The sequence below is a fragment of the Ranitomeya variabilis genome, chromosome 4 (assembly GCF_051348905.1).
Source record: "Ranitomeya variabilis isolate aRanVar5 chromosome 4, aRanVar5.hap1, whole genome shotgun sequence".
NCBI lineage: Eukaryota > Metazoa > Chordata > Amphibia > Anura > Dendrobatidae > Ranitomeya > Ranitomeya variabilis.
In genome coordinates, this window is record NC_135235.1 from 744,364,649 (window position 1) to 744,388,454 (window position 23,806).

Below are 23,806 nucleotides of genomic sequence, written 5' to 3' on the forward strand. Positions count from 1 at the left end.
GGGTTGGGTGCATCCACATACACTGTGTGCAGAATTATTAGGCAAGTTGTGTTTTAGAGGATTATTTTTATTATTGATCAACAACTATGTTCTCAATCAACCCAAAAGACTCATAAATATCAAAGCTTAATATTTTTGGAAGTTGGAGGTTTTTTTTTTTTTTTAGCTTTGGCTATCTTAGGAGGATATCTGTTTGTGCAGGTAACTATTACTGTGCAGAATTATTAGGCAACTTAATAAAAACCAAATATATTCCCATCTCGCTTGTTTATTTTCACCAGGTAAACCAATATCACTGCACAAAATTTAGAAATAAACATTTCTGACATGCAAAAAACAAACAAAAAATGAGTGACCAATATAGCCACCTTTCTTTATGATGACATTCAACAGCCTTCCATCCATAGATTCTGTCAATTGCTTGATCTGTTTATGACCAACGTCAGCGTGCAGCAGCCACCACAGCCTCCAGACACTGTTCCAAGAGGTGTACCGTTTTCCTTCCCTGTACATCTCACATTTTGGGATGGACCACAGGTTCTCTATGGGGTTCAGATCAGGTGAACAAGGGGGCCATGTCATTATTTGTTCTTCTTTGATACCTTTACTGGCCAGCCACGCTGTGGAGTAGTTGGAGGCATGTGTTGGAGGATTATCCTGCATGAAAATCATGTTTTTCTTGAACAATACTGACTTCTTCCTGTACCACTGCTTGAATAAGTTGTCTTCCAGAAACTGGCAGTAGGTCTGGGAGTTGAGTTTCACTCCATCCTTAACCCAAAAAGGTCCTACAAATTCATCTTTGATGATACCTGCCCATACCAGTACCCCACCTCCACCTCCACCTTGCTGGCATCTGAGTCGGAGCCAGGGACAGACGCAGAGGAGAGTTGGCACGGCTTACCGTGCTGAAGATTCCAGGTAACCGGTCGAGCAGGGCTCCCGGAGCGACCTCATCCCTCTCCCGAGGGCTCTGAGCAGGCGGAGCAGGACTCCGCATGATAGCGCTGACACCGCTGGAGGTCCCTCAGCGCTGGTTGAGCTGTGCTCCCGACTCCGATGCATCCCTCTTTAGAGAGCTCTGCACCTTTTTGCTGCAATACCGGTGGTGATCCTCCGAAAACAAGCCAGTGAGCGCGCCGGGTTGGACCTGCGGCGAGTGCCTCGGCAGTGGGCGTGCCGCGTTGTCAGAGCGTGCCGCGTCATCGGGGCGCGCCGCGTCATCTGGGCGCGCCGTGCCGGCGAGTACGCCGCATCTCTGAGCGCGCCGCTTCAGGAACGCTGCAACCACCTATGGGCGGACTTCCGGTGGCGTTCCTGGGCAGCTCGTGGCCTCGGGGACGCCGGAAGTCGGCGTCAGGCTGTATCATACAGCTGAAGAATGAAATTCCCGCCCATCAGCAGTGGTTGTTACAGAGACCCACAGTGATCACCGGCAGCTGAGCTCGGAAGGAGGACGAATCAGATGATTTGAAGACAGGTAAGAGTTCCTATTTAATCACGAACATCTGACTGCACACTGATCCTAGAGAGATGGAGGGTGCAGATCGTCCAGAGATCCTGTCCTCAGAGCTCGCCCCTGATCATGTAAGTTATACATAGGGGGATTGTATCACATTTACAACACAAGCTATAGGGCCTCTCCGTATCTATTGCAGGATAAGGAGGCATCCAAGCGCCCAGCGTCAGGCCAAAAGCGCAGGACAAGTAAATGCCCTCTATGCTCCAATAGGCTACCAGAGGGGCATAGGAAGAAAGTGTGTGATAAATGTATGGCAGGACTGCCTAAAGGAGAACAGACTTCCCTTCTGGATATTATAAAAACTATGATCAGAGAGGAAGTACAGTCCACATTATCAGCGCTGTTGCCAGTCGAATCTCCCCGCCCTAAGAGACATAGGTGGGAACAGGATCTTAGTTCAGAACAAGGGGAGCTTTCAGCTTACTCCGTATCCGATTCCATGGAGGGAGAATGCTCTTCAAATATCCTCCCAGAGGAAAAGAAACGATATCTATTTTCTTCTGAACACACAGAGACATTACTACAGGCCGTCAGAAATACCATGAGGGTAGAGGAGGCCACGGAACCCCTTACAGTCCAAGACGAGATGTTTGGGGGGCTCAGAGCTCGTAGAAGCAGAGTGTTTCCCGTGAATCGCCATATTCAAGAAATGATCTTGGTAGAATGGGGTGATGTAGGGAAAAAACTGATAGTCCCAAGAGATTTCAAATATCGTCTGCCCTTTGATCCAGAGGAGACCAAAATCTGGGAATCCGTTCCTAAAGTGGATATACCTGTAGCCAAGGTCTCAAAAAAGACCACCATCCCTTTTGAGGATTCCTCGGGTCTCAAAGATCCTATGGACAAAAGATCTGAAGATCTCCTCAAAAAGGCCTGGGAAGCTTCAGCCGCATGAAGACCAGAGGTGTCAAACTGCATTCCTCGAGGACCACCAACAGGTCATGTTTTCAGGATTTCCTTGTATTGCACAGGTGATAATTTAATCACTTGCACAGAATGATTCCAGCACCTTGTGGAATGCTAAGGAAATCCTGAAAACATGACCTGTTGGCGGCCCTCGAGGAATGCAGTTTGACACTTCTGATGAAGACCAATATTGCGGCCACCTCAGTTGCCAGGTCAATGTCTCTGTGGGTAGAAAAACTAGAGACCCAGATTAACAATAAAACGCCTAGAGACGAGATCCTAAAATCTTTCCCACTCCTGAGGATAGCAACAGACTTTATGGCTGATGCTTCGGCAGAATCAGTGCGGTTTGCTGCAAGAAACAACGCCTTATCTAATGCAGCAAGAAGAGCTCTATGGCTCAGGTCATGGTCTGGTGATACACAGTCAAAAAATAAACTGTGTTCAATACCCTTCTCTGGCCTTCATGTCTTCGGTCCAGTATTGGACGAATTGCTTGAAAAAGCAGCAGATAAGAAAAGGGGTTTCCCGGAAGAAAAACCGAAAAACACGCCGCCCTTTTCGTAGGTCTCGATTCCATCCCAGGCAAGACTATAGAGGGAAAGGGAAGGGCGGAAGATGGAGCTACCCGAAAGGTGGTAGAGGCAGGGGTACCTCTCAGGACCAAAAATCAAAAACTAATAAACAATGACGCCAACTTAGTGGGTGGAAGGCTTCAGTACTTCCTACAGGGTTGGCAAAACATCACTCAGAACCCATGGATCCTAAGTTTGATAGAACGAGGGTACAAAATAGAGTTCAGCCAAACACCTCCCAAAAGATTTTGCCTAACTCAGACCCAGTCTTTATCGGTTCAGCAAAGGCTTCTAGAGGATATTCAAGAACTTATCCAGATAAAAGCCATCATTCCTGTACCCCATGCGCAGAGGTTCAGAGGACACTATTCGAGTCTATTCTCCATAAAAAAAACAAGTGGAGAATTCCGTACGATTATAAACCTGAAACCTTTAAATCGGTCAGTTGTTTACAAGCGATTCAAAATGGAATCCCTCAAATCTGCAATACCTCTGATCAAGAAAGGATCAGTAATGAGCACATTAGATCTAAAAAGTGCCTATTACCAGGTTCCCATCTCCGCCTCACACCCACAGTATCTCAGATTCGCCATAAAAGACCAGGGCCAAATTCTACACTATCAGTTCACATGTCTGCCATTCGGCATCTCGTCTGCTCCCAGAGTATTCACCAAACTCATGGCAGAAGTGATGGCGTTCTTGAGAGAAAAAGGGATACTCACCATCCCTTATCTGGACGACATCCTACTCATAGCAGACTCTCCACAACAGATGGAAGAGAACTTATCAACAACTATTTCACTCCTGGAAAAGCTAGGATGGTTAATAAACTTCAAAAAGTGAAGCGTCAAACCCGAAACAAGAAAATCATTTCTTGGGGTAATCCTAGACTCAGTTCAGGAACATACGTACCTCCCACATCACAAGCAGGAGTCATTCAAAAAAGAAATCCAAAAATTACAAAAGCAGAAGCAAACATCCATAAGAAAGGCCATGCGGTATTGGACTTGATGACCTCTTGCATTTCCAGTGTCCAGTGGAGCCAATATCACTCAAGACCCCTGCAGCAAGAGATCCTCTCACTTTGGGACGGTAGGGATGTAACCCTGGACAACAAAATACGATTATCCCTAGATACAAAAAGTTCACTGTCATGGTGGACCATAACAAAAAATCTCGAGAAAGGAAGGCCTTGGAGAACATCTCCGTGTGTAAACATCTCTACAGATGCAAGTCACAGCGGTTGGGGAGCCCACATAGAAGAGAATTACTCCCAGGGGACTTGGCCTGTATCAGTGCAAAGCAGGTCTTCAAATTACAGAGAACTCAGGGCAGTGTGGGAGACCTTAAAGGCATTCCAGGGAAAGTTAAAAGACCAATACATCCGTGTCTTTTCAGACAACTCAACAACAGTAGCCTTTCTACTTCACCAAGGAGGTCCAAAGCATCGTCACTTGCAAGACCTATCAAACACAATATTCTCTTGGGCAGAACAGACAGATCAATAACGGCAGTTCACCTGAAGGGAACCAAAAACCAGGTAGCCGGCTTCCTAAGCAGACAGAAATTATGTCCTACAGAATGGTCCTTAAACGAAGAAATCTTCCTCCAAATAACCCAACGTTGGGACTTCCTGGAAGTAGATCTATTCGCCTCAGGGAAGAACGCAAAGACAGAAAGATTCTTCTCACTAAACCCAGGAGACAAGCCATCAGGAATAGATGCACTGGGTCAGAACTGGGACATGAGGTTGGCTTACGCTTTTCCTCCATTGGCCCTAATACCGAGAGTATTGAAGAAGATTCAGGAGAGCCAGACATCGGTTATCTTAATAGCCCCTTACTGGCCCAAAAGGAGCTGGTTTCCTCTACTAAAGAAGATGTCCTGGGAGGATCCAATCCATCTACCAGCGGTACCGGACCTTTTGTCTCAAGGGCCCCTAGTCCATCAGAACACGGGCCTACTACAGTTAGCAGCATGGATCCTGAAAAAGAGATCCTAAGATCAAAAGGCCTCTCAGAGCCAGTCATTGCTACTATTCAAAACAGTAGAAAACTGGTAACTGCTGCAATATACAGAAAGATATGGAAAAAGTTCTGCTCTGAGTACAGTTCCCGTATCGGTCTCTCACGGTCCAAATATTCCAAAAATTCTAGACTTTCTCCAGTCGGGGTTCGATAAAGGACTAAGGCCTAATACACTGAAGGTACAGATCTCAGCCCTCAGTTCCTTCTATGACTTCCAGCTAGCCTCCCATCCATGGATAGTGAGGTTTGTCAAGGCCATTCAAAGACTTAGGCCTACAATTCGCAGTTCAGTGCCTCCCTGGGACCTAAACTTAGTGCTAAATGAACTTTGTAAGGAACCGTATGAGCCATTAGCTCAAGCAGACCTGAGAGCCGTAACATTTAAGGCTCTCTTCCTAGTGGCAATAACGTCAGCACGTCGCGTTGGTGAGATCCAATCATTCTCTATTAAACATCCATACTTAAAGGTCCAGGATGACTGTATCATCCTTAAACTAAATCCCGGGTTCCTTCCTAAAGTGGTTTCAGACTTCCACAGAAGTCAAGAAGTTGTTCTGCCTACATTCTGCCAGAACTTCAGTAATGACAAGGAGCGTTTTCTTCATGCTTTAGATGTAAAAAGTACAATTCTACACTACTTGGAAATCACAGATAGTTGGAGAATTGACTCTAACCTCTTCATCCAGATGGCCGGAAAGAACAAAGGCAAGAAAGCGTCCAAAGCTACTCTAGCAAGATGGATTAAATCTACCATCACGGCAGCCTATATCTCGGCAGGAAAAACTCTTCCAGAAAGCCTCAGGGCGCATTCATTGAGAGCAATCTCAGCCTCATGGGCAGAAAGCGCTGGGGCGTCTATGGACCAAATATGCAAAGCTGCGACATGGTCGAGGTCAAATACTTTTTGTAGACATTATAAGTTAGACGTGACGGTAAATAAACAAACTACATTTGGGAGGAAAGTCCTCCAGGCTGTAATCCCACCCTAAAAATAAGGAGTTATTTGGTATTTCTCCTGGTGGTGCTGTCAGGAGGGACGTCCTGGAAAGTAGGAATTAGTCCTACCGGTAGGTATGTTTCCAGGAGTCCATCATGACAGCACCCCTTATATACCCTCCCTTGAGTTCCTCTCTGATATGTGATGTAAACATGTGTAGAAGGGAATTTCAATAAAATAGAGTTGCATCCATCCTGGTGTGGTACTTGGAAAAATCACTGAGGGGTGGAGTGTTATGACCTGGTGGTTAAGAGGCCACACTGATATGACCTGGTGGCTAAAACGCAACATGGAACTAGCTCTGAGGAGGTGGTAACTCTACTGACCGCAGTCCCTAATCCTAACAACAACACTAGTAATAGCTGTGGGATGTTCCTGACTCTCCCTAGACACCTCTTCACAGCCTAAGAACTAACTACCCCTAAAGAAGGAAATTGAAAGCTATCTTGCCTCAGAGAAAACCCCAAAAGGAAAGATAGCCCCCCACAAATATTGACTGTGAGTGGAGAGGGAAATCACTTACACAGAAATGAAATCAGATTTCAGCAAAGGAGGCAAATACTAAACTTGATAGACAGAGAGAAAAGGATACTGTGCGGTCAGTATTAAAAAACTACAAAATCCACGCAGAGTTTACAAAAATGAACTCCACACCGACTCACGGTGTGGAGGGGCAAATCTGCTTCCCCAGAGCTTCCAGCTAGCCTGAATATGACATAGTGACAAGCTGGACAAAAAGAGACATATTTGCAAAGCAATAGAGTCCAAAGCAAATGGACAAACAAGAACTAGCAAAAACTTATCTTTTGCTGACAAGGACAGGCCATATGAGAAATCCAAGGAGAGAACCAAATCCAACCTAAGACATTGACAGCTGGCATGAACTAAAGCCCAGAGCAGGTTTAAATAACAAACCCTTTGCAAGGCGATCAGTGAAGGCAGCTGCTACAGCTACCTAAAGGAGCAGCAGTTCCACTCGAAACCACCAGAGGGAGCCCAAGGGCAGAACCCACAAAAATACCATTAGCAACCACAGGAGGGAGCTCCAGAACGGAATTCACAACAGTGGAGGTGGGGAGGGGCTATTTAACCTCTTCTGTGTTTCCTGTCCCTATCAAGGATAAGAAGGACAACCTCCTGGTGGTGCTGTCATGATGGACTCCTGGAAACATACATACCGGTAGGACTAATTCCTACTTTATTTTAATTCTTTCTTTTTTTTTTTTTTAACAAGGATATCATGCCCACATTGCTATATACGTGAGGTACGCAATATACTACGTGGACTGCGCAATATAGTACGTGGGCTGCGCAATATAGTATGTGGGCTGCGCAATATAGTACGTGGTCTGCGCAATATAGTACGTGGGCTGCGCAATATAGTACGTGGGCTGCGCAATATAGTACGTGGGCTGCGCAATATAGTATGTGGGCTGCGCAATATAGTATGTGGGCTGCGCAATATACTACGTGGGCTGCGCAATATAGTACGTGGTTTGCGCTATATAGTACGTGGGCTGCGCAATATAGTACGTGGGCTGCGCAATATAGTACGTGGGCTGCGCAATATGCAACGTGGGCTGCGCAATATGCAACGTGGGCTGCGCAATGTAGTACGTGGGCTGCGCAATGTAGTACGTGGGCTGCGCAATGTAGTACGTGGGCTGCGCAATGTAGTACGTGGGCTGCGCAATGTAGTACGTGGGCTGCGCAATGTAGTACGTGGGCTGCGCAATGTACTACGTGGGCTGCGCAATGTACTACGTGGGCTGCGCAATGTACTACGTGGGCTGCGCAATGTACTACGTGGGCTGCGCATTGTACTGCGTGGGCTGCGCATTGTACTGCGTGGGCTGCACAATATACAACGTGGGCTGCGCAATATACTATGTGGGCTGCAATATACTACGTGGGCTGTGCTATACACTACGCATACATATTCTAGAATACCCGATGCGTTAGAATCGGGCCACCATCTAGTAGACAGATAATTTTCTAAAGTGCAAAGTGGATATAGCAGTAAAGCATCAGTGCAAGGAAAACCTCATAACAAATATACATATAACCCTTAGAGCGATATACCCCAAGATCAAACTGAAGGACCACGTGTGGGAACCCCCTACCGTGCGTTTCACGTTGTGTGCCATGACTATAATTGCTGGTCTTATACACCCCTCTAATTGTCCCCCCCAGTGCGGTACCTGTGCGGCGCTGCCCCCATGAGAATCGCCGTCTCCATCATCAATATCGCTGTCTCCATCATCAATATCGGCGTCTGACGTCACATTACCCACAAGCCACCTCTCGACGCGTCCGAGCAGGGGGTGGGGCAACGTTGTCATAGTAATGCGTCATTGGGATGAAGGAGATGCCGACGCATGCAAGGAAGGGCTCTATACCGCACCCTAGTGGTTGATTTATGTAGTACATCCTCCATCATATTATCTCAAGCCCACCATTTCCAGAGGGAAAAAACTTTTATGAACACACATTTAAGCCAGAGATCTTAGATTTACAAACAATCTCTTTTTTTTGTTTTATGTAAAAAAAAAATGTAAAAATACATATTATTAAAAAAATAACATGATCATCTTAATATATACTTAACTTGTAATGTCTTCAAATCCTGTTCCGTCCAGATGTGTCCGGATCCCAGAATTCCAAGCGACAGAGGTTCACTGACCGCCATATTGGGACTTCCAAGTGATGGGTGCCTCAATATGGAAACTGCTGGTGGTACCACCAGTGGAACACCGTTGCACCATCCACACACACACACACACACACACACACACTGTATACGCCGTACGCAACACACACACACTGTATACGCCGTACGCAACACACACGCACACTGTATACGCCATACGGACCACACACACTGTATACGCCACACACACACACACACACACACACACACACACACACACACACACACACACACACACACACACACACTGTATACGCCGTTCACACCACACACACACTGTATATGCTGTACGCACCACACACACACACACACACTGTATACGCCGTACGCACCACACACACACACACTGTACATGCCGTACGCACCACACACACACTGTATACGCCGTACGCAGCACACACACACACACACACACACACACTGTATACGCCGTACGCACCACACACACACACACTGTACACGCCGTACGCACCACACACACACTGTATACGCCGTACGCAGCACACACACACACACACACACACACACACACACTGTATACGCCGTACGGACCACACACTGTATATGCCGTACGGACCACACACAGTAGTCTGGTGGCTCTGGCTGGTGGGATGATTGGGTTATTAGGGGTAGTAGTCCGGTGGCTCTGTCTGACGGGATGATGTGGGATATTAGGGGTAGTAGTCCGGCGGCTCTGGCTGATGGGATGATTGGGTTATTAGGGGTAGTAGTCCGGTGGCTCTGTCTGACGGGATGATGTGGGATATTAGGGGTAGTAGTCCGGCGGCTCTGGCTGATGGGATGATTGGGTTATTAGGGGTAGTAGTCCGGTGGCTCTGGCTGATGGGATGATGTGGGATATTAGTGGTAGTAGTCTGGTGGCTCTGGCTGATGGGATGATGTGGGATATTAGGGGTAGAAGTCCTGTGGCTCTGGCTGACGGGATGATGTGGGATAATAGGGGTAGTAGTCCGGCGGCTCTGGCTGATGGGATGATTGGGTTATTAGGGGTAGTAGTCCGGTGGCTCTGGCTGACGGGATGATGTGGGATATTAGTGGTAGTAGTCTGGTGGCTCTGGCTGATGGGATGATTGGGTTATTAGGGGTAGTAGTCTGGTAGCTCTGGCTGACGGGATGATGTGGGATATTAGGGGTAGTAGTCTGGTAGCTCTGGCTGACGGGATGATGTGGGATATTAGGGGTACTAGTCCCAGAAACTGGAGAAGAGCAAATGTTGTTCCTATCTTCAAAAAGGGGAAGAAAGTGGACCCAGGGAACTATAGACCGGTGAGTCTGACTTCTATACCAGGAAAGATCTTTGAACAAATTACACATGTATATAAGTAAAAAAAAAAACTCAAAAATTGAGCTTGACTTGAGTTGGTACAGATGCAGAACATAAACGCATGTTCACATTGGCCACAAAACATATAAAACCTACAAGAGAAAAAGTGAGCAAAAACCCTGCTGTAGCCAAGTAAATAAAAAACAAAAAAATGCATTTGAATAACACAGAGTTTTTAGTAATAGTTGTTTTTTTTAATAAAAAATAGCATAAAAGCCATCCAACACGACAAGGTAAGTCTAATCAGGACAGTCCTACACTGTCTAATATTAAATCCTTACCATGCGTCAATCCTGACCTCAGACAAAAGGACTGGGCCCAACCAGTGGAACACCAGTCTGGGGCTTTTATGCTATTTTTTGATAAAAATAAATAAAGGATTACTAAAAACTCTGTTATTCAAGTGCACTTTTTTGCTTTTTATTTATTGTATATACTCGAGTATAAGCCGAGATTTTCAGCCAAAAAAAATGGGCTGAAAGTGCCCCTCTCGGCTTATACTGGAGTCTTGGTCGGCGGGTGAGGGGGAGCGACGACTGTCAAATACTCACCTGCTCCCGGCGCCCCTGACGTGGTCCCTGCATGTCCCACGGTCTTCGGGCGCGGCAGCTTCTTCCTCTGTTCAGCGGTCACTGGTACCACTCATTACAGTAATGAATATGGACTCCACTCCCATAGGGCCATAGGGGTGGAGCCGCATATTCATTACTGTAATGAGCGGTACCATGTGACTGCTCACTACAGGAAGAAGCTGCAGCGCCCGGAGACCATGGGACATGCAGGGACCGCGTCAGGAGCGCCGGGAGAAGGTGAGTATTTCATATTCACCTTTCCGCGTTCCACCGCCGCCCTGTCTTCCCCGTCCTCTTCACCGACTGTTCAGGTCAGAGGGCGCGATGACGTACTGGTGTACGCGCCGCCCTCTGCCTGAACAGTCACTGCGGAGAGACGTCCGGAACGCTGAGGAGCAGCGGGCAGCGACGAGAGGTGAGTATGACTTTTTTTTTTTTTTTTTTTTTTTTAGTGCGGCAGCAGTAGCATTATATGTGGCACAATGTTATATAGGGCATCTATGGGGCCATAAAGAACTGCATGGGGCATCTATGGGGCCATAAAGAACTGCATGGAGCATTATATGGGGCCATAAAGAACTGCATGGAGCATTATATGGGGCATCTATGGGGCCATAAAGAACTGTATGGAGCATTATATGGGGCATCTATGGGGCCATAAAGAACTGTATGGAGCATTATAACTGCCACCTCCAACCTCCCTCATCTCTGCTGAGGACTTTGCCACACACTTTAAAAATAAGATCGACCAAACAAGGCAAGTCTTCATTGTTCAACCACCACAACCCCTTTGTATACCAGATCAATACCCAAACCCCATAACCTCCCTATCCAACATCACCGAAGGGGGGCTTAATTGTCTCCTCTCTAAATCGCACCTCACCACCTGTGCGCTCGACCCCATCTCACCTCCTCCCCAACCTCACAACCACACTTATCCCATCCCTAACCCACCTCTTCAACCTATCACTATCTTCTGGCACCTTCCCTTCTGCTTTCAAACATGCCACAATCACGCCTATCCTTAAAAAGCCAACCCTCGATCCAACTGCTATGTCCAGCTATCGCCCAATATCACTGCTCCCATTCGCTTCCAAACTCCTGGAGCAGCACGTCCACTCTGAACTTTCCTCCCACCTCTCATCTAACTTGCTCTTTGACAATCTACAATCTGGTTTCCGACCCCATCACTCAACTGAGACAGCCCTGATCAAAATCACTAACGACCTACTTACCGCCAAAGCTAATGGACAATACTCTGTACTCCTCCTTCTAGACCTGTCCTCTGCTTTCGACACAATTGACCACTGCCTCCTACTACAGATCCTCTCCTCCTTTGGCATCAAAGACCTCGCCCTATCCTGGATCTCCTCGTACCTTTCCAACCGCACATTCAGCGTCTCCCACTCTCACACTACCTCCTCATCCCATCCTCTCTCTGTTGGAGTCCCCCAAGTCTCTGTTCTAGGACGCCTACTCTTCTCAATCTATACACTTTGCTTGGGACAACTCATAAAGTCCCATGGATTCCAGTACCACCTCTATGCTGATGACACTCAAATCTACCTCTCTGGCCCAGACGTCACCGCTCTGCTGTCCAGAATCCCAGAGTGCCTACCAGCCATATCCTCCTTCTTTTCCTCTCGCTTCCTCAAACTGAATGTGGACAAATCTGAACTAATCATCTTTCCTCCATCCCATAGATCTTCCTTACCTGACCTATCTATCGCAATCAATGACATCATGCTTTCCCCCGTACCGGAAGTCCACTGCCTCGGAGTAACCTTTGACTCTGCCCTGTCCTTCAAACCGCACATCCAAGCTCTTTCCACCTCCTGTCACCTCCAGCTCGAAAACATCTCCAGAATCCGTCCTTTCCTCAACCGTCAATCTACTAAAATGCCTGTGCATGCCCTCATCATCTCCCGCCTTGACTACTACAACTTCCTTTTCTGCGGCCTCCCTGCTAACACCCTTGCACCTTTCCAGTCCATCCTTAACTCTGCTGACCGACTAATTCATCTCTCTCCTCGCTACTCCTCTGCTTCCCCCCTCTGCAAATCTCTTCACTGGCTCCCATTCCCTCAGCGTATCCAGTTCAAATTACTAATACTGACCTACAAAGCCATCCATAACCTGTCTCCTCCATATATCTCTGAACTAATCTCCCAATATCTTCCCTCACGTAATCTCCGGTCCTCCCAAAACCTCCTTCTCTCCTCCACCCTTTTTTCACTCCTTATCCAATCGCCTCCCATATAAGGCTTCCCCAGACTGGTGTTCCACTGGTTGGGCCCAATCCTTTTGTCTGCCCTTATTCATACTGAGGTCAACATTGACACATGGTAAGGTTTTGACCCCTTCATGACCCCAGCTTTTTTTGGCTTTTCGTTTTTCGCTCCCCTTCTTCCCAGAGCCATAACTTTTTTATTTTTCTGTCAATATGGCCATGTGAGGGCTTATTTTTTGCGGGACGAGTTGTACTTTTGAACGACACCATTGGTTTTACCATGTCTTGTACTAGAAAACGGAAAATAAATTCCAAGTGTGGTGAAATTGCAAAAAAAGTGCAATCCACACTTGTTTTTTGTGTGGATTTTTTGCTAGGTTCACTAAATGCTAAAACTGACCTGCCATTCTGATTTTACAGGTCATTACGAGTTCATAGACACCAAACATGTCTAGGTTCTTTTGTATCGAAGTGGTGAAAAAAAATTCCAAATATTGTTAAAAAACAATTGCGCAATTTCCAATACCCGTAGCGTCTCCATTTTTCGTGATCTGGGGTCGGGTGAGGGCTTATTTTTTGCGTGCCGAGCTGGTGTTTTTGATGATACCATTTTGGTGCAGATACGTTCTTTTGATTGCCAGTTATTGCATTTTAACCCCTTTCTGCCAGCTGACGGAATAATACGTCAGCTGGCAGAACCCCCGCTTTGAGTTGGGCTCCGGCGGTGAGCCCTTGTCAAAGCCGCGACATGTCAGTTACCTTGTTGTGGTGGGATGGCTTTTATGCTATTTTTGATTTAAAAAAAAAAAAAAAGTATTACTAAAAACTCTGCGTTATTCAAATGTACTTTTTTGCTTTTTATTTACGTAGTTACAGCAGGGTTTTTGCTCACTTTTTCTCTTGTAGGTTTTAACATGTACGTAAGTACCTGGATGAGAATGAAGTGATTAACCAGAGTCCGCATGGGTTCGTAACTAATAAGTCATGTCAGATTAACTTAATTTCCTTCTATGACAGAATCACTGACTGGGTGGATCAGGGAAATGCTGTAGATATAGTATATCTTGACTTCAGCAAAGCATTTGACAAAGTATCTCACACAATCCTACATACAATGACTAGGTATGGAATGGACAAGGCAACTGTTAGGTGGATTTATAACTGGCTTGGTGATTGGACCCAAACAGTGGTCGTAAATGGCTGCACATCCAGTTGGAAGAATGTCTCAAGTGGTTTACCACAGGGCTCTGTCTTGGGCCCTGTATTGTGGGATGTATTCTGGGATGTATTAACAGAAGCATACAGTGTAGATCACGTGAAGTCAGTTTTGCCCTCTACTCCTCTTTGGTCAGACCTCACCTGGAAATACTGTGTCCAGTTTTGGGCACCACATTTTAAAAAAGAAATCAACAAACTCGAGCAAGTTCAGAGAAGAGCGACCAGAATGGTGACCGGTCTGCAAATCATGTTCTATGAGAAACGGTTACAGGATTTGGGAATGTTTAGCTTGCAAAAAAAGAAGACTGAGAGGAGATTTAATAGCTATCTACAAAGGGCTGTCACATTGTAGAAGGATCATCTTTATTCTCATTTGTACAAGGAAAGACTAGAAGCAATGGGATGAAACTGAATGGGAGGAGATACAGATTAGATATTTGGTAAATAGCCGTAGGCACTACTATAAGTTGTTGTGCTCAAGCAGGTGCCCAAATCGTACAGTATTATAGATAGACTTGGTACACACGTGGTAAGATGCAAATGAGAATTTAATAGAAGGAGAGCACATACAGTAGACGTTTCGGTCACAGATTAGACCTTCATCAATATACTAAACAAAAAAAGAAACTAAAATAAATAAAGTATATACAATAGATTATATACAACAGATAATCTATATGGGTCCAAACAGGAAAACAGAACAACGACTGACACAGATCTAAACGGTACAATAGAAATGGCACATCATTGCGGGAGATATGACCGTCTGACGTCCTAATAATCATGCACTTATTATAGTGTGAAAGTTGTGACTAATCCCAATATGGTAAAGAGGTAACTAGGTGAACCTCGTGATTGTGTCCGTTAGGGTGAGACATAAGCTATCTATAAAGACATGGAAAGTGAAGGAAAAAGGAAAATTAGAGGAGGAACCTACCCTCTCATAGAGCATTTCATAGTTATTTGGGTCAACAGGGGATTAATCTGTAAGGATATGGGAGAAATAGGTTATAGGTCACTGGGAGGGGCCCGCATATCAATAAATGGTAAGTAGACCCAGTGAGAATTTACATACCCCATTTCAGGCCAGGGTCAGTTCAAGAAAGAGGCCGTATATGGCGCTGTGGGGATAAAGAGCGGAGTCTTAATGGTGACCGTAGTATTAATATATCCTGTAGCAGGAGTAGTCACACGTTACCAAGTGGTAAAGGGTATGTAACACTTACCAAGTGCAGCGATTATCGGACGCGGTATCCACCGCTCGTCCTGAGTGTGGAGTGAGAGTCCCGGGGGCTGCATTATAAAGGCGCGCTGAATATGTGAAGATGACGCGCGACCGGAAGTGCTCAATCGGAAGTGACCTGGGGGTATGGGTATTGCTGTAGTGCGTTCCACCTGTTAGAAAGTGGGCGGAATTGTGCGTTCCACTCGGAGCATGATGAATTCATGCAGTAAGCCCTCCTGGGGCAGATGACGTGCAGATGAAGTGATCGTTCTCAGCGTAATGACTCAGAGAAGGGTGGAAATAATATGCTCCTCTGGAGAAGCGTGGTAACAGATTAGTGATTTATCCAAGTGACTGATCTCTGTAGTAAAGTGAAGAGGTGAAGATCCTGTGGTTGCTAAGTTAATATAGACGATTCTGTAAGAGAAATGTATATATTAGTCCCATGAATATAGAATGACATTATAACAGTCACAGAATGAGGCAATATATTGAACAAATAAATGCTTTAACATAAAGTCTTGTTCTTGATTAGATCATAAATGACTGGATGTCATAGTCCCTATTGAGGCCTTTTGGGGCCAAGGTCTGCAGTTCATGTATCTAGTACGCCTCCCTCCAGACTACATTGGAGGGAGGCGTACTAGATACACGTCCCCGTGTTATACCAGCACGTGTCCACTGTTCTCACTCGTGCCCTTAATATCATTGTTACTGTTATTGTCCACTTAATGACCAACACGTAGACAATCGCTTGTGCTCAGGGATGCTACATTTCCGTGACTGCACATTGAGTGAATATTGTGGAGGTTGGACCCGAGTCCCACCCTGGCATGGCATATGTTCTTCCGACACAGAGCATTGCTGACCCTACTTCTATCAGGGTTTCCTCCACTTCCTACACCATTTCCGGCAGCCAACATCAGCCAGAAGCTGGAAGCTCTGCAGCACTGCCTTAGCAAAGCGGAAACAGACTCCGCTGAAGCTAATTTGTCTAGAAGTCATCGCTGCAGAGTTATTGAAAGGAATAACAGACCAGACAGATCTGTGGCTCTCTCCACAGACCCTACAACCAGTTATGGTGGTGTGTGATAATGGGTGTAATTTGTTGGAGATTTTGAAGGTTGGCAAGCTCACACATATAGCATGCTTGTGTAAGGTGACTGAGTGAGGTAGTTGTGGGTGAGCTGCTGCTTTTGCACACTCTGGCACCCCACAGACAAAGCGCGTCCCTAGTCCCAGAGTGCTGCTGTGTGTCGTGCAACACAATACTTGTGGCTCATAGGCCTACACTGTCTCTATGCTCCCATCTTTCAGAACCTTTGCAGCAAACAATCCAGGGGACACTGAATTTGTTAAAAATAGTCAAACTTTTTTACCTGCCAGCTTTTGGTCATTACAATCAGGCATATAGGATAGGGCCCAACGGGTCAAGGTCTTTCCCATAGGTACCGGACTTGACTTTAGCCCTAGTTCTCGGTATGGGCAGATCATCTCTTTCTAACCCTACTAGCACTAGGAATTCTTCTCCATCACAAGCAATGCACCCAAATTCCATTAACTCCTGCCTCTGAGAGTTTAAGTTCTTCTTTCCCTGTAGCTCTGTAGGCTTAGAGCATCTATAGGGCCCGATGTCCATCTCGAAGTTCTCAAGTCTACAGATGGATTCGCATGGAAGGGTTTTTTGACAATAAACTGCCTTGAGTGACATGCTCATGCTGTCCTTAGCAGCCTATTGCCTGTGACCGCTGCAGACACTTCACCACACTTTCTCTAACTGAACTTGACACTTACTGATCTTGGCACTAACATTCAGTTGCTGAAAACCTACACCGAGTTGCCAGAGCTTCTGGTGAAGGTAAGCCGCATGGGCACCCATTTCCACAAGTCAGCTACAGCTACCACCGCTCTGGCAATGTTGCAGCAGCACATGCAAGTGCCTGCTCACCGACGATCCCACTTCTGTGCCTACTTCAACAGTCACTGCTGACAAACATGAAGCTTTGCATGCAGACCAGGTGGAGATGAAGTAATACATGAGACAGGGCAATACTACCCAGCCCAGCCTCATTAAATCTGCTAAGTGCTAATTGGCTAACAATGAGGATGTGGAGGAGGATCAGGAGTACAACAGAGGCGAGTACACACACAAGTTTCCTACGTGGATAGGCTGAGGAGGGGAATGAGTAGTAAGAGATTGGAGGAGATGGGGAGTAGTCATCATGGTGGAGACAGGGAAGTGTTGGCTGTAGGGAACTTGGCACATATGGCAGACTTTATATACCACTGCCTTTCCCGTGACCCTCATGTTATATTCATTATGGCCAAAAAAGAGACTGTTTGTGCTCCCTTCTAGACCAACGCTACGAGGAGAACTTTACATTTCTCCCTCCTAAGGTGGAGAGGTCTACTAAAATGGTGCTATACCAGAAGGAAAAGATGTTGACAAAAATTCCCATCAGACAACGCTAGCAGTAGGGGGCAGCTTGTACATTCATGGAGGAAAGGCGAGGCAGACACCCCAGGTACAGCAGATGCAGGGGTACATTGTCAAAGGCCTGGCCCAATTTCATGACACCCTCCCAGCGTCCAGGCCCTGATGACTGGATATTTTTGACAAGGATGGAAACGTTTTTAAATAAGGTCAAGCAATACCTGGCTGACAAAACCAGCATACTCCATAATTCCTCTGTGACTTTCAGATTTCCAATTTTTGTTAAAAAAATCAATTTCGGTTTACTTTAAATTCTAATTTTTTAATAAATACTTTTTTAAATTTTGCCTTTTATACAAGTCACTATACAGTGAATTGCTTCTTATTTTTTCCCTGCAAACTATAAATTCTCTATTCTCGAATGACATGTTTGAGTCCCTGCGGCCGCATGTTTCATGACTGTTAGACAGCCGCAAAACATTAGTGGATTACCACAGTAATTACTCCAGAAAAGTTTCACCATTAGTTACTCTTGTTTTACTGATGAAGACTGTTGAGTTTGATCATTTCAGTAGATCTTATTGTCTATACTCCGTTTTTGACTACAGTACTTAGTTTCCAAAATACGGTACTTTGATTTAACCACCATGCACCCCATATTTCAAATTTGACGTGTTGCTTTATGTAGTGATAACTTTGCAATTCATCAAATAGTCTAATAGGAAACAAATAGACCTTACAAATTATTTTCCAACTTTTCTTGAATCCAACAATACCCTATCCACTTTCTGGGCACATGGCTGAGTTAAAAAGAGAATGAGCGCTATTTAGCTATTTGAATGTAAATATTGCTGGAATAGTTTGTAGACACAGTATATTGGGGCACTAAAAAAATACTAAATCAGAAGATGAAAGAGTAGTCAGTAAATGGGCCAGAGTCACAACAGGTATAAGCCGGGAGCTGAGCACAGAGGACTGAACTAGAGGAGAACAAGCTTGTATCTGGCACCCTCCGGTAGAACTGATATTGCTGGATTGGTTTATACAAGCCATGTTGCTTTTCAAAAGACTTTGAGCCACTAATAATGTGGAAACCTGTTGTTCCACTGACAGATGATGGACATGAGTGGGGACTTTTTCAGATTACTATAATTTTTATTGGTATTATTTTTGCCTACAATACAGTTTTTTTTTTATTTGATATTTGGTAAGCAAAGTCAACAAACAATTGAACAACACGATCTACTGGTGCATCTTATGAGGTTTCTATTAGCCTATGAACTGTCATTGTCTTGGTAAATCAAAATATACATAACTTGCTATTTTTACAGACCGTTTAAGTAAAAATGTTCAAAAATATAAGTCAAGGATATTTTATTCAAAATTAATAATATATTTTATTCTTGGCAGATGACTGTACTAGGAGATCAGAGGGACCACTGACATCTTCAATTTTTAAATCAGACGATCTTGAGATTCCACAGGATACAATTATAGTGACTACCATTACTCCAGATATACCATCATCCCTTCACAGCGATGATCTCTCATCTGATCCTTTCAAACAGGTCCTGTCTTCTGAATCATTACAGACTACTAAGGAAAATCAAAGTAGCACAATAAGCATTGAAAAACTAACTGGTCATAAAGCAAAAAATTCATTCTCAGGTTTAGAATATGGAAATAGTTTTCCTTTCGATAAACCTTATCTTAGACATCAAAAAATTCACACAGTACAGAATAACTATTCTTGTTCCAAGTGTGGGAAATGTTTTAATAAAAAATCACATCTGGTTTGTCACCAGCGAACCCACACAGGGGAGAAGCCTTTTTTTTGTTCAGAATGTGGGAAATGTTTCACAGTTAAATCAAGTCTTCTCGAACATCAGAGACGACACACAGGGGAGAAACCATTTTCATGTTCAGAATGTGGGCAATGTTTTACAGAGAAATCAAGTCTTCTAAGACATCAGAAAATTCATGCAGGGGAGAAGCCATTTTCATGTTCAGAATGTGGGCAATGTTTTACAGTGAAGTCAAGTCTTCTAAGACATCAGAAGATTCACACAGGGGAGAAGCCATTTTCATGTTCAGAATGTGGGAAATGTTTTACAGAGAAATCGAGTCTTCTCAAACATCAAAGTACTCATACAGGGGTGAAGTCATTTTCATGTTCAGAATGTAGGCAATGTTTTACAGCAAAAGCAAGTCTTCTCAACCATCAGAGACTTCACACTGGGGAGAAGCCATTTTCATGTTCAGAATGTGGAAAATGTTTTACAGAGAAATCATGTCTTCTCAAACATCAGAGAACTCACACAGGGGAGAAGCCATTTTCATGTTCAGAATGTGGGAATTGTTTTACAAATACATCACATCTTATCGCACATCAGAGAACTCACACAGGGGAGAAGCCATTTTCATGTTCAGAATGTGGGAATTGTTTTACAAATACATCACATCTTATCACACATAAGCAAACCCACACAGGAGAGAAGCCTTTTTCATGTTCAGAATGTGGGAAATGTTTTAGCATGAAATCGCATCTTGATAGACACCAAAGAACTCACACAGGGATGAAGCCATTTGTATGTTCAGAATGTGGGAAATCTTTTGTAGCTAAATCAAATCTTGATATACATCAGAGAACTCACACAGGGGTGAAGCCATTTGTATGTTCAGAATGTGGGAAATCTTTTGTAGCTAAATCAAATCTTGATATGCATCAGAGAACTCACACAGGGGTGAAGCCATTTTCATGTTTAGAATGTGGGAAATGTTTTGTGAAGAAATCCTTTCTTCTTAGTCACCAAAGCACCCACACATGGGAGAAGCCTTTTTCTGTTCAGAATGTGGAAAATGTTTTGTGAAGAAAACATTTTTACTTAGTCACAAGAAAAGTCTTATAGGGGAGAAGCCTTTTTTATATTCTTAATGATGTAACTATTTTGTTTGAAAATCAACTCTTAATAAACATCAGAGCACTCACACAGGGAAGAAGCTTTTTTATATTCAGAATGTTGGAAATAATTTAACCAACAACAACAATGGGTGCGTGTAAACATGTACCACACACGGATCACATCCGTGTGCAATCCTTGTGCGTTTTTAAATTTATAGGGTTAACATTCTAAGCAATTGTATTAATACCAGACAGGTGTCTAGACCTTGTTTGGCCCAAAGTTTGCCATAAGTCTAGACATCATTTTAAGCTCTGAGGTGAAGTTGGCAAGTTATCAGAGTACTGGCATCTTTCTGCTCTGGTCTCTTTGGATAATGTTATGGCCCCCCGTATGGACACAGGCCGGCTAATAAGTTTGGTAGAGCAACATCCTGAACTTTGGGACGCACGATCCAAAGGATACCATGACAGGCTGGCGATTTGAACGTGGTTGGTTTGCTGTAGCTGAGCAGCTGTACCCCAGATCTGGTTGGTCCACATATTCACCACCAAAGCAGGCAAAGTTTGGTAAGTTACCCCATAGATGTTCCTTGTTTAATTTAACATGGAATTAATATAAACATATTAAACTACTTCACATTGTGCTTTATATATGTTATGGTACGTGTCTTACCATCCTAAGCATTCGGCTTATGTGTTATTAAGCTTTGTATTTATAAGGACCTTATCATATACACTTTACAACATTCTTAGTACTTTACAGTATGTTCACTGTGTTTAATATCATAATTACTCATGAACCATGCTTGTTAGAAATGGCCAAAAAATGCAGTGTGTGTCTGTGGCAGCATTTTAGTTCTGATGTGTATCTTTATTTATGAAAAATAATTATAATTTCTTTTTTTTTTTTTGCACACAAATTAATACCTGGGTAACTCGAGGCCTACTTGTCTGGCATGTGCACAAACTGCACTTTTTGCCCACACTTTCCTGGCGTACCAAAATGTGTTACATCATATTTTACACTGTGAACAGTGTTCAAGCATATCTCTACAGATGTCTAACATTAGTTGCTCTTATGCTTAACAATGTTGTTATATGTATATATATATTAGATTGTGGCCCGATTCTAACGCATCGGGTATTCTAGAATATGCATGTCCCCGTAGTATATGGACAATGATGATTCCAGAATTCGCGGCAGACTGTGCCCGTCGCTGATTGGTCGAGGCAACCTTTATGACATCATCGTTGCCATGGCAACCATTATGACATCTACGTCGATACTGTGCCCGTCGCTGATTGGTCGAGGCCGCCTGGGCCTCAACCAATCAGAGACGCGGGATTTCCAGGACAGACAGACAGAAAAACCCTTAGCCAATTATATATATAGAAATGTGTGTATGTTAATTGACTGGTGTAATATATGCAAAAAGGTTTGCACTTAAAGCCTCTCAGACATTGTTCCAAACAAAGTTTGTGAAGATTAAAATTTGAAACATGTAAGGATCATCATGTGCTGCCTGCTATTCTTAATCTAACATCCACAAAAAATCAAACATAGTAGCTCCTTGGAGTGTTTGATTTTAACAAGTCTTGCTGGCCACACCACAGTTTGTGTGTGACTGAGTTAAAGCCAATGTTTAGACTTCATTCATGCCATCATACGCAATTATTCACACAAGGCAAGCCGTTACATATGGCTAATGCTCATTGGTAATTGTGGTAATGTTTGTGTTGTTATACCCAGCCAAAATCCTGCAGGCTATGTTTGTTCAAACAGTTTAGAACACTGCTCATGATGGACAATCCTTAATTTTTTGAATTACACCATGGCGCTAAGTGGTCACACACTTCTTGGTCTCAATGGCAAGGGATAACCAATTTTTTTTTGGGGGGGGACCAAGCATGATTATCAAAATCATACTACTTTTTAAACCTAACATAGCTGAATACATTCTGTTGTTGTTTAATGAATATTTTGTTATTTGCGAGAATGTGACTTGTTGTTTTTAAACTTTCCCAACAGTTGATTTGGTTAAATGGCTATGGCGCTCAGCGAGGGACCACTTTAGGCAGAAAGTTAATCCCCTCCCCTCCACGTCAGGTGCTTCCAAAAAGTGTCAATATGTGTTTTACCGAAACTTAGCCTTTCTTCGCCCAATCCTGGAGCTAAATCCGTAAGTATCACTGTGTATGATTTTACCAACATAGTAAACTAACTACACTATATTTCCGAATATTAAACATTTGGAAACATTCATGTAAATCTGTGATCATGTTATCTTTCATGAGTGCATTTGTGTTTTAAATAATACTCATGTTTATAAGTTCAATTACCAAAAAGCAACATGTTCGAGACATAACTTCATTTGTTCTCAAAAACTAGGTTTTTTACTGTTATTTTGGATTACTTATAACATTAACAGTTTGTTACATTGCTACTTATCCTAGCACTGATGACAACCTTGAAGACTCTGATGAATCTCCAACAGCAAGATCAGTGCCATGTACCTCAGCATCGGAGACTGATGCCCCAACAGACCCGACTCCAGCAACACAGCCTGATGAACAGATGTCTGATGCTGCTGAACCCTCCACGGATGCTGGTCCTGGAAGCACCCAAACAGCCCCAACAACATCATAAACAGCAGCCCCAGCACCACAGGCAGCATCAACATCCAATCTATCTCAGTATCTTTCACACACTCTCCGAGATAGACGAACCAGGCGACATGAAGAGCCACGTATGCTGCCCGAGCTCATTGATGCTCAAGTTTCATCCATGCTAAATTAAATGACACCTGAAAATTCAGCAGATCGGTTTTGTCTCTCCCTCTCTCCTTGCCTAGCCAAAGTTCCTGATGAACGGCAGGAATGGGTACGGGATGCAATATTGACCCTCATTGCTGCAAGCCAAGGAGAGCAGGACTCAAACCCGGTGCTAGGACCCATTGAACAATGGCAAGCTGCCCAGCATCAAATACAGATGCCATCTGCTACCAACATAACACATGCCCAAAATGTAGGTTCACTATCTTCAGGGGCCAAACGTTTGCTCCTGTTTTATTTTCCTCCTGCCTGTTGCCACACCCATGATTATGTGCAAATGTCTGATCCAGCCTCCGTGCCCCATGCCAGTA

The 23,806-nt window shown here is 44.3% G+C and overlaps 4 protein-coding genes across 5 annotated transcripts in view; 3 read left to right on the forward strand and 1 right to left on the reverse strand.

Annotated features, from left to right (window-relative positions):
• LOC143768048 (uncharacterized) overlaps nucleotides 1-23,806 on the reverse strand; it is an 804,459-nt gene that overhangs the window by 437,050 nt on the left and 343,603 nt on the right. The gene's annotated exons all lie outside the window — the stretch shown is intronic.
• The window catches only part of LOC143767103 (uncharacterized), a 415,169-nt gene that overhangs the window by 128,734 nt on the left and 262,629 nt on the right, over nucleotides 1-23,806 (forward strand). The gene's annotated exons all lie outside the window — the stretch shown is intronic.
• Nucleotides 1-23,806, forward strand: part of LOC143768073 (uncharacterized) — a 125,247-nt gene that overhangs the window by 56,046 nt on the left and 45,395 nt on the right. The window lies entirely within an intron of this gene.
• On the forward strand, nucleotides 4,157-23,472 carry LOC143767102 (uncharacterized). Its single transcript, XM_077255124.1, has 5 exons — nucleotides 4,157-4,733; nucleotides 5,160-5,735; nucleotides 19,172-21,230; nucleotides 22,693-22,843; nucleotides 23,118-23,472. The coding sequence occupies exons 1-3, from the start codon at nucleotides 4,157-4,159 to the stop codon at nucleotides 20,629-20,631; spliced, it is 2,613 nt and encodes an 870-aa protein (XP_077111239.1). The 3' UTR covers nucleotides 20,632-21,230; nucleotides 22,693-22,843; nucleotides 23,118-23,472.

What these genes read in the sequence shown, in the direction of transcription:
- LOC143767102 (XM_077255124.1), top strand. Translation starts at nt 4,157, where the DNA reads ATGGTGGACCATAACAAAAAATCTCGAGAAAGGAAGGCCTTGGAGAAC. An exon ending in ATCAGGAATAGATGCACTGG is followed by an intron (nt 4,734 to 5,159) that starts GTCAGAACTGGG and finishes CAAAAATTCTAG; the next exon opens with ACTTTCTCCAGTCGGGGTTC. An exon ending in GATGGCCGGAAAGAACAAAG is followed by an intron (nt 5,736 to 19,171) that starts GCAAGAAAGCGT and finishes TATTCTTGGCAG; the next exon opens with ATGACTGTACTAGGAGATCA.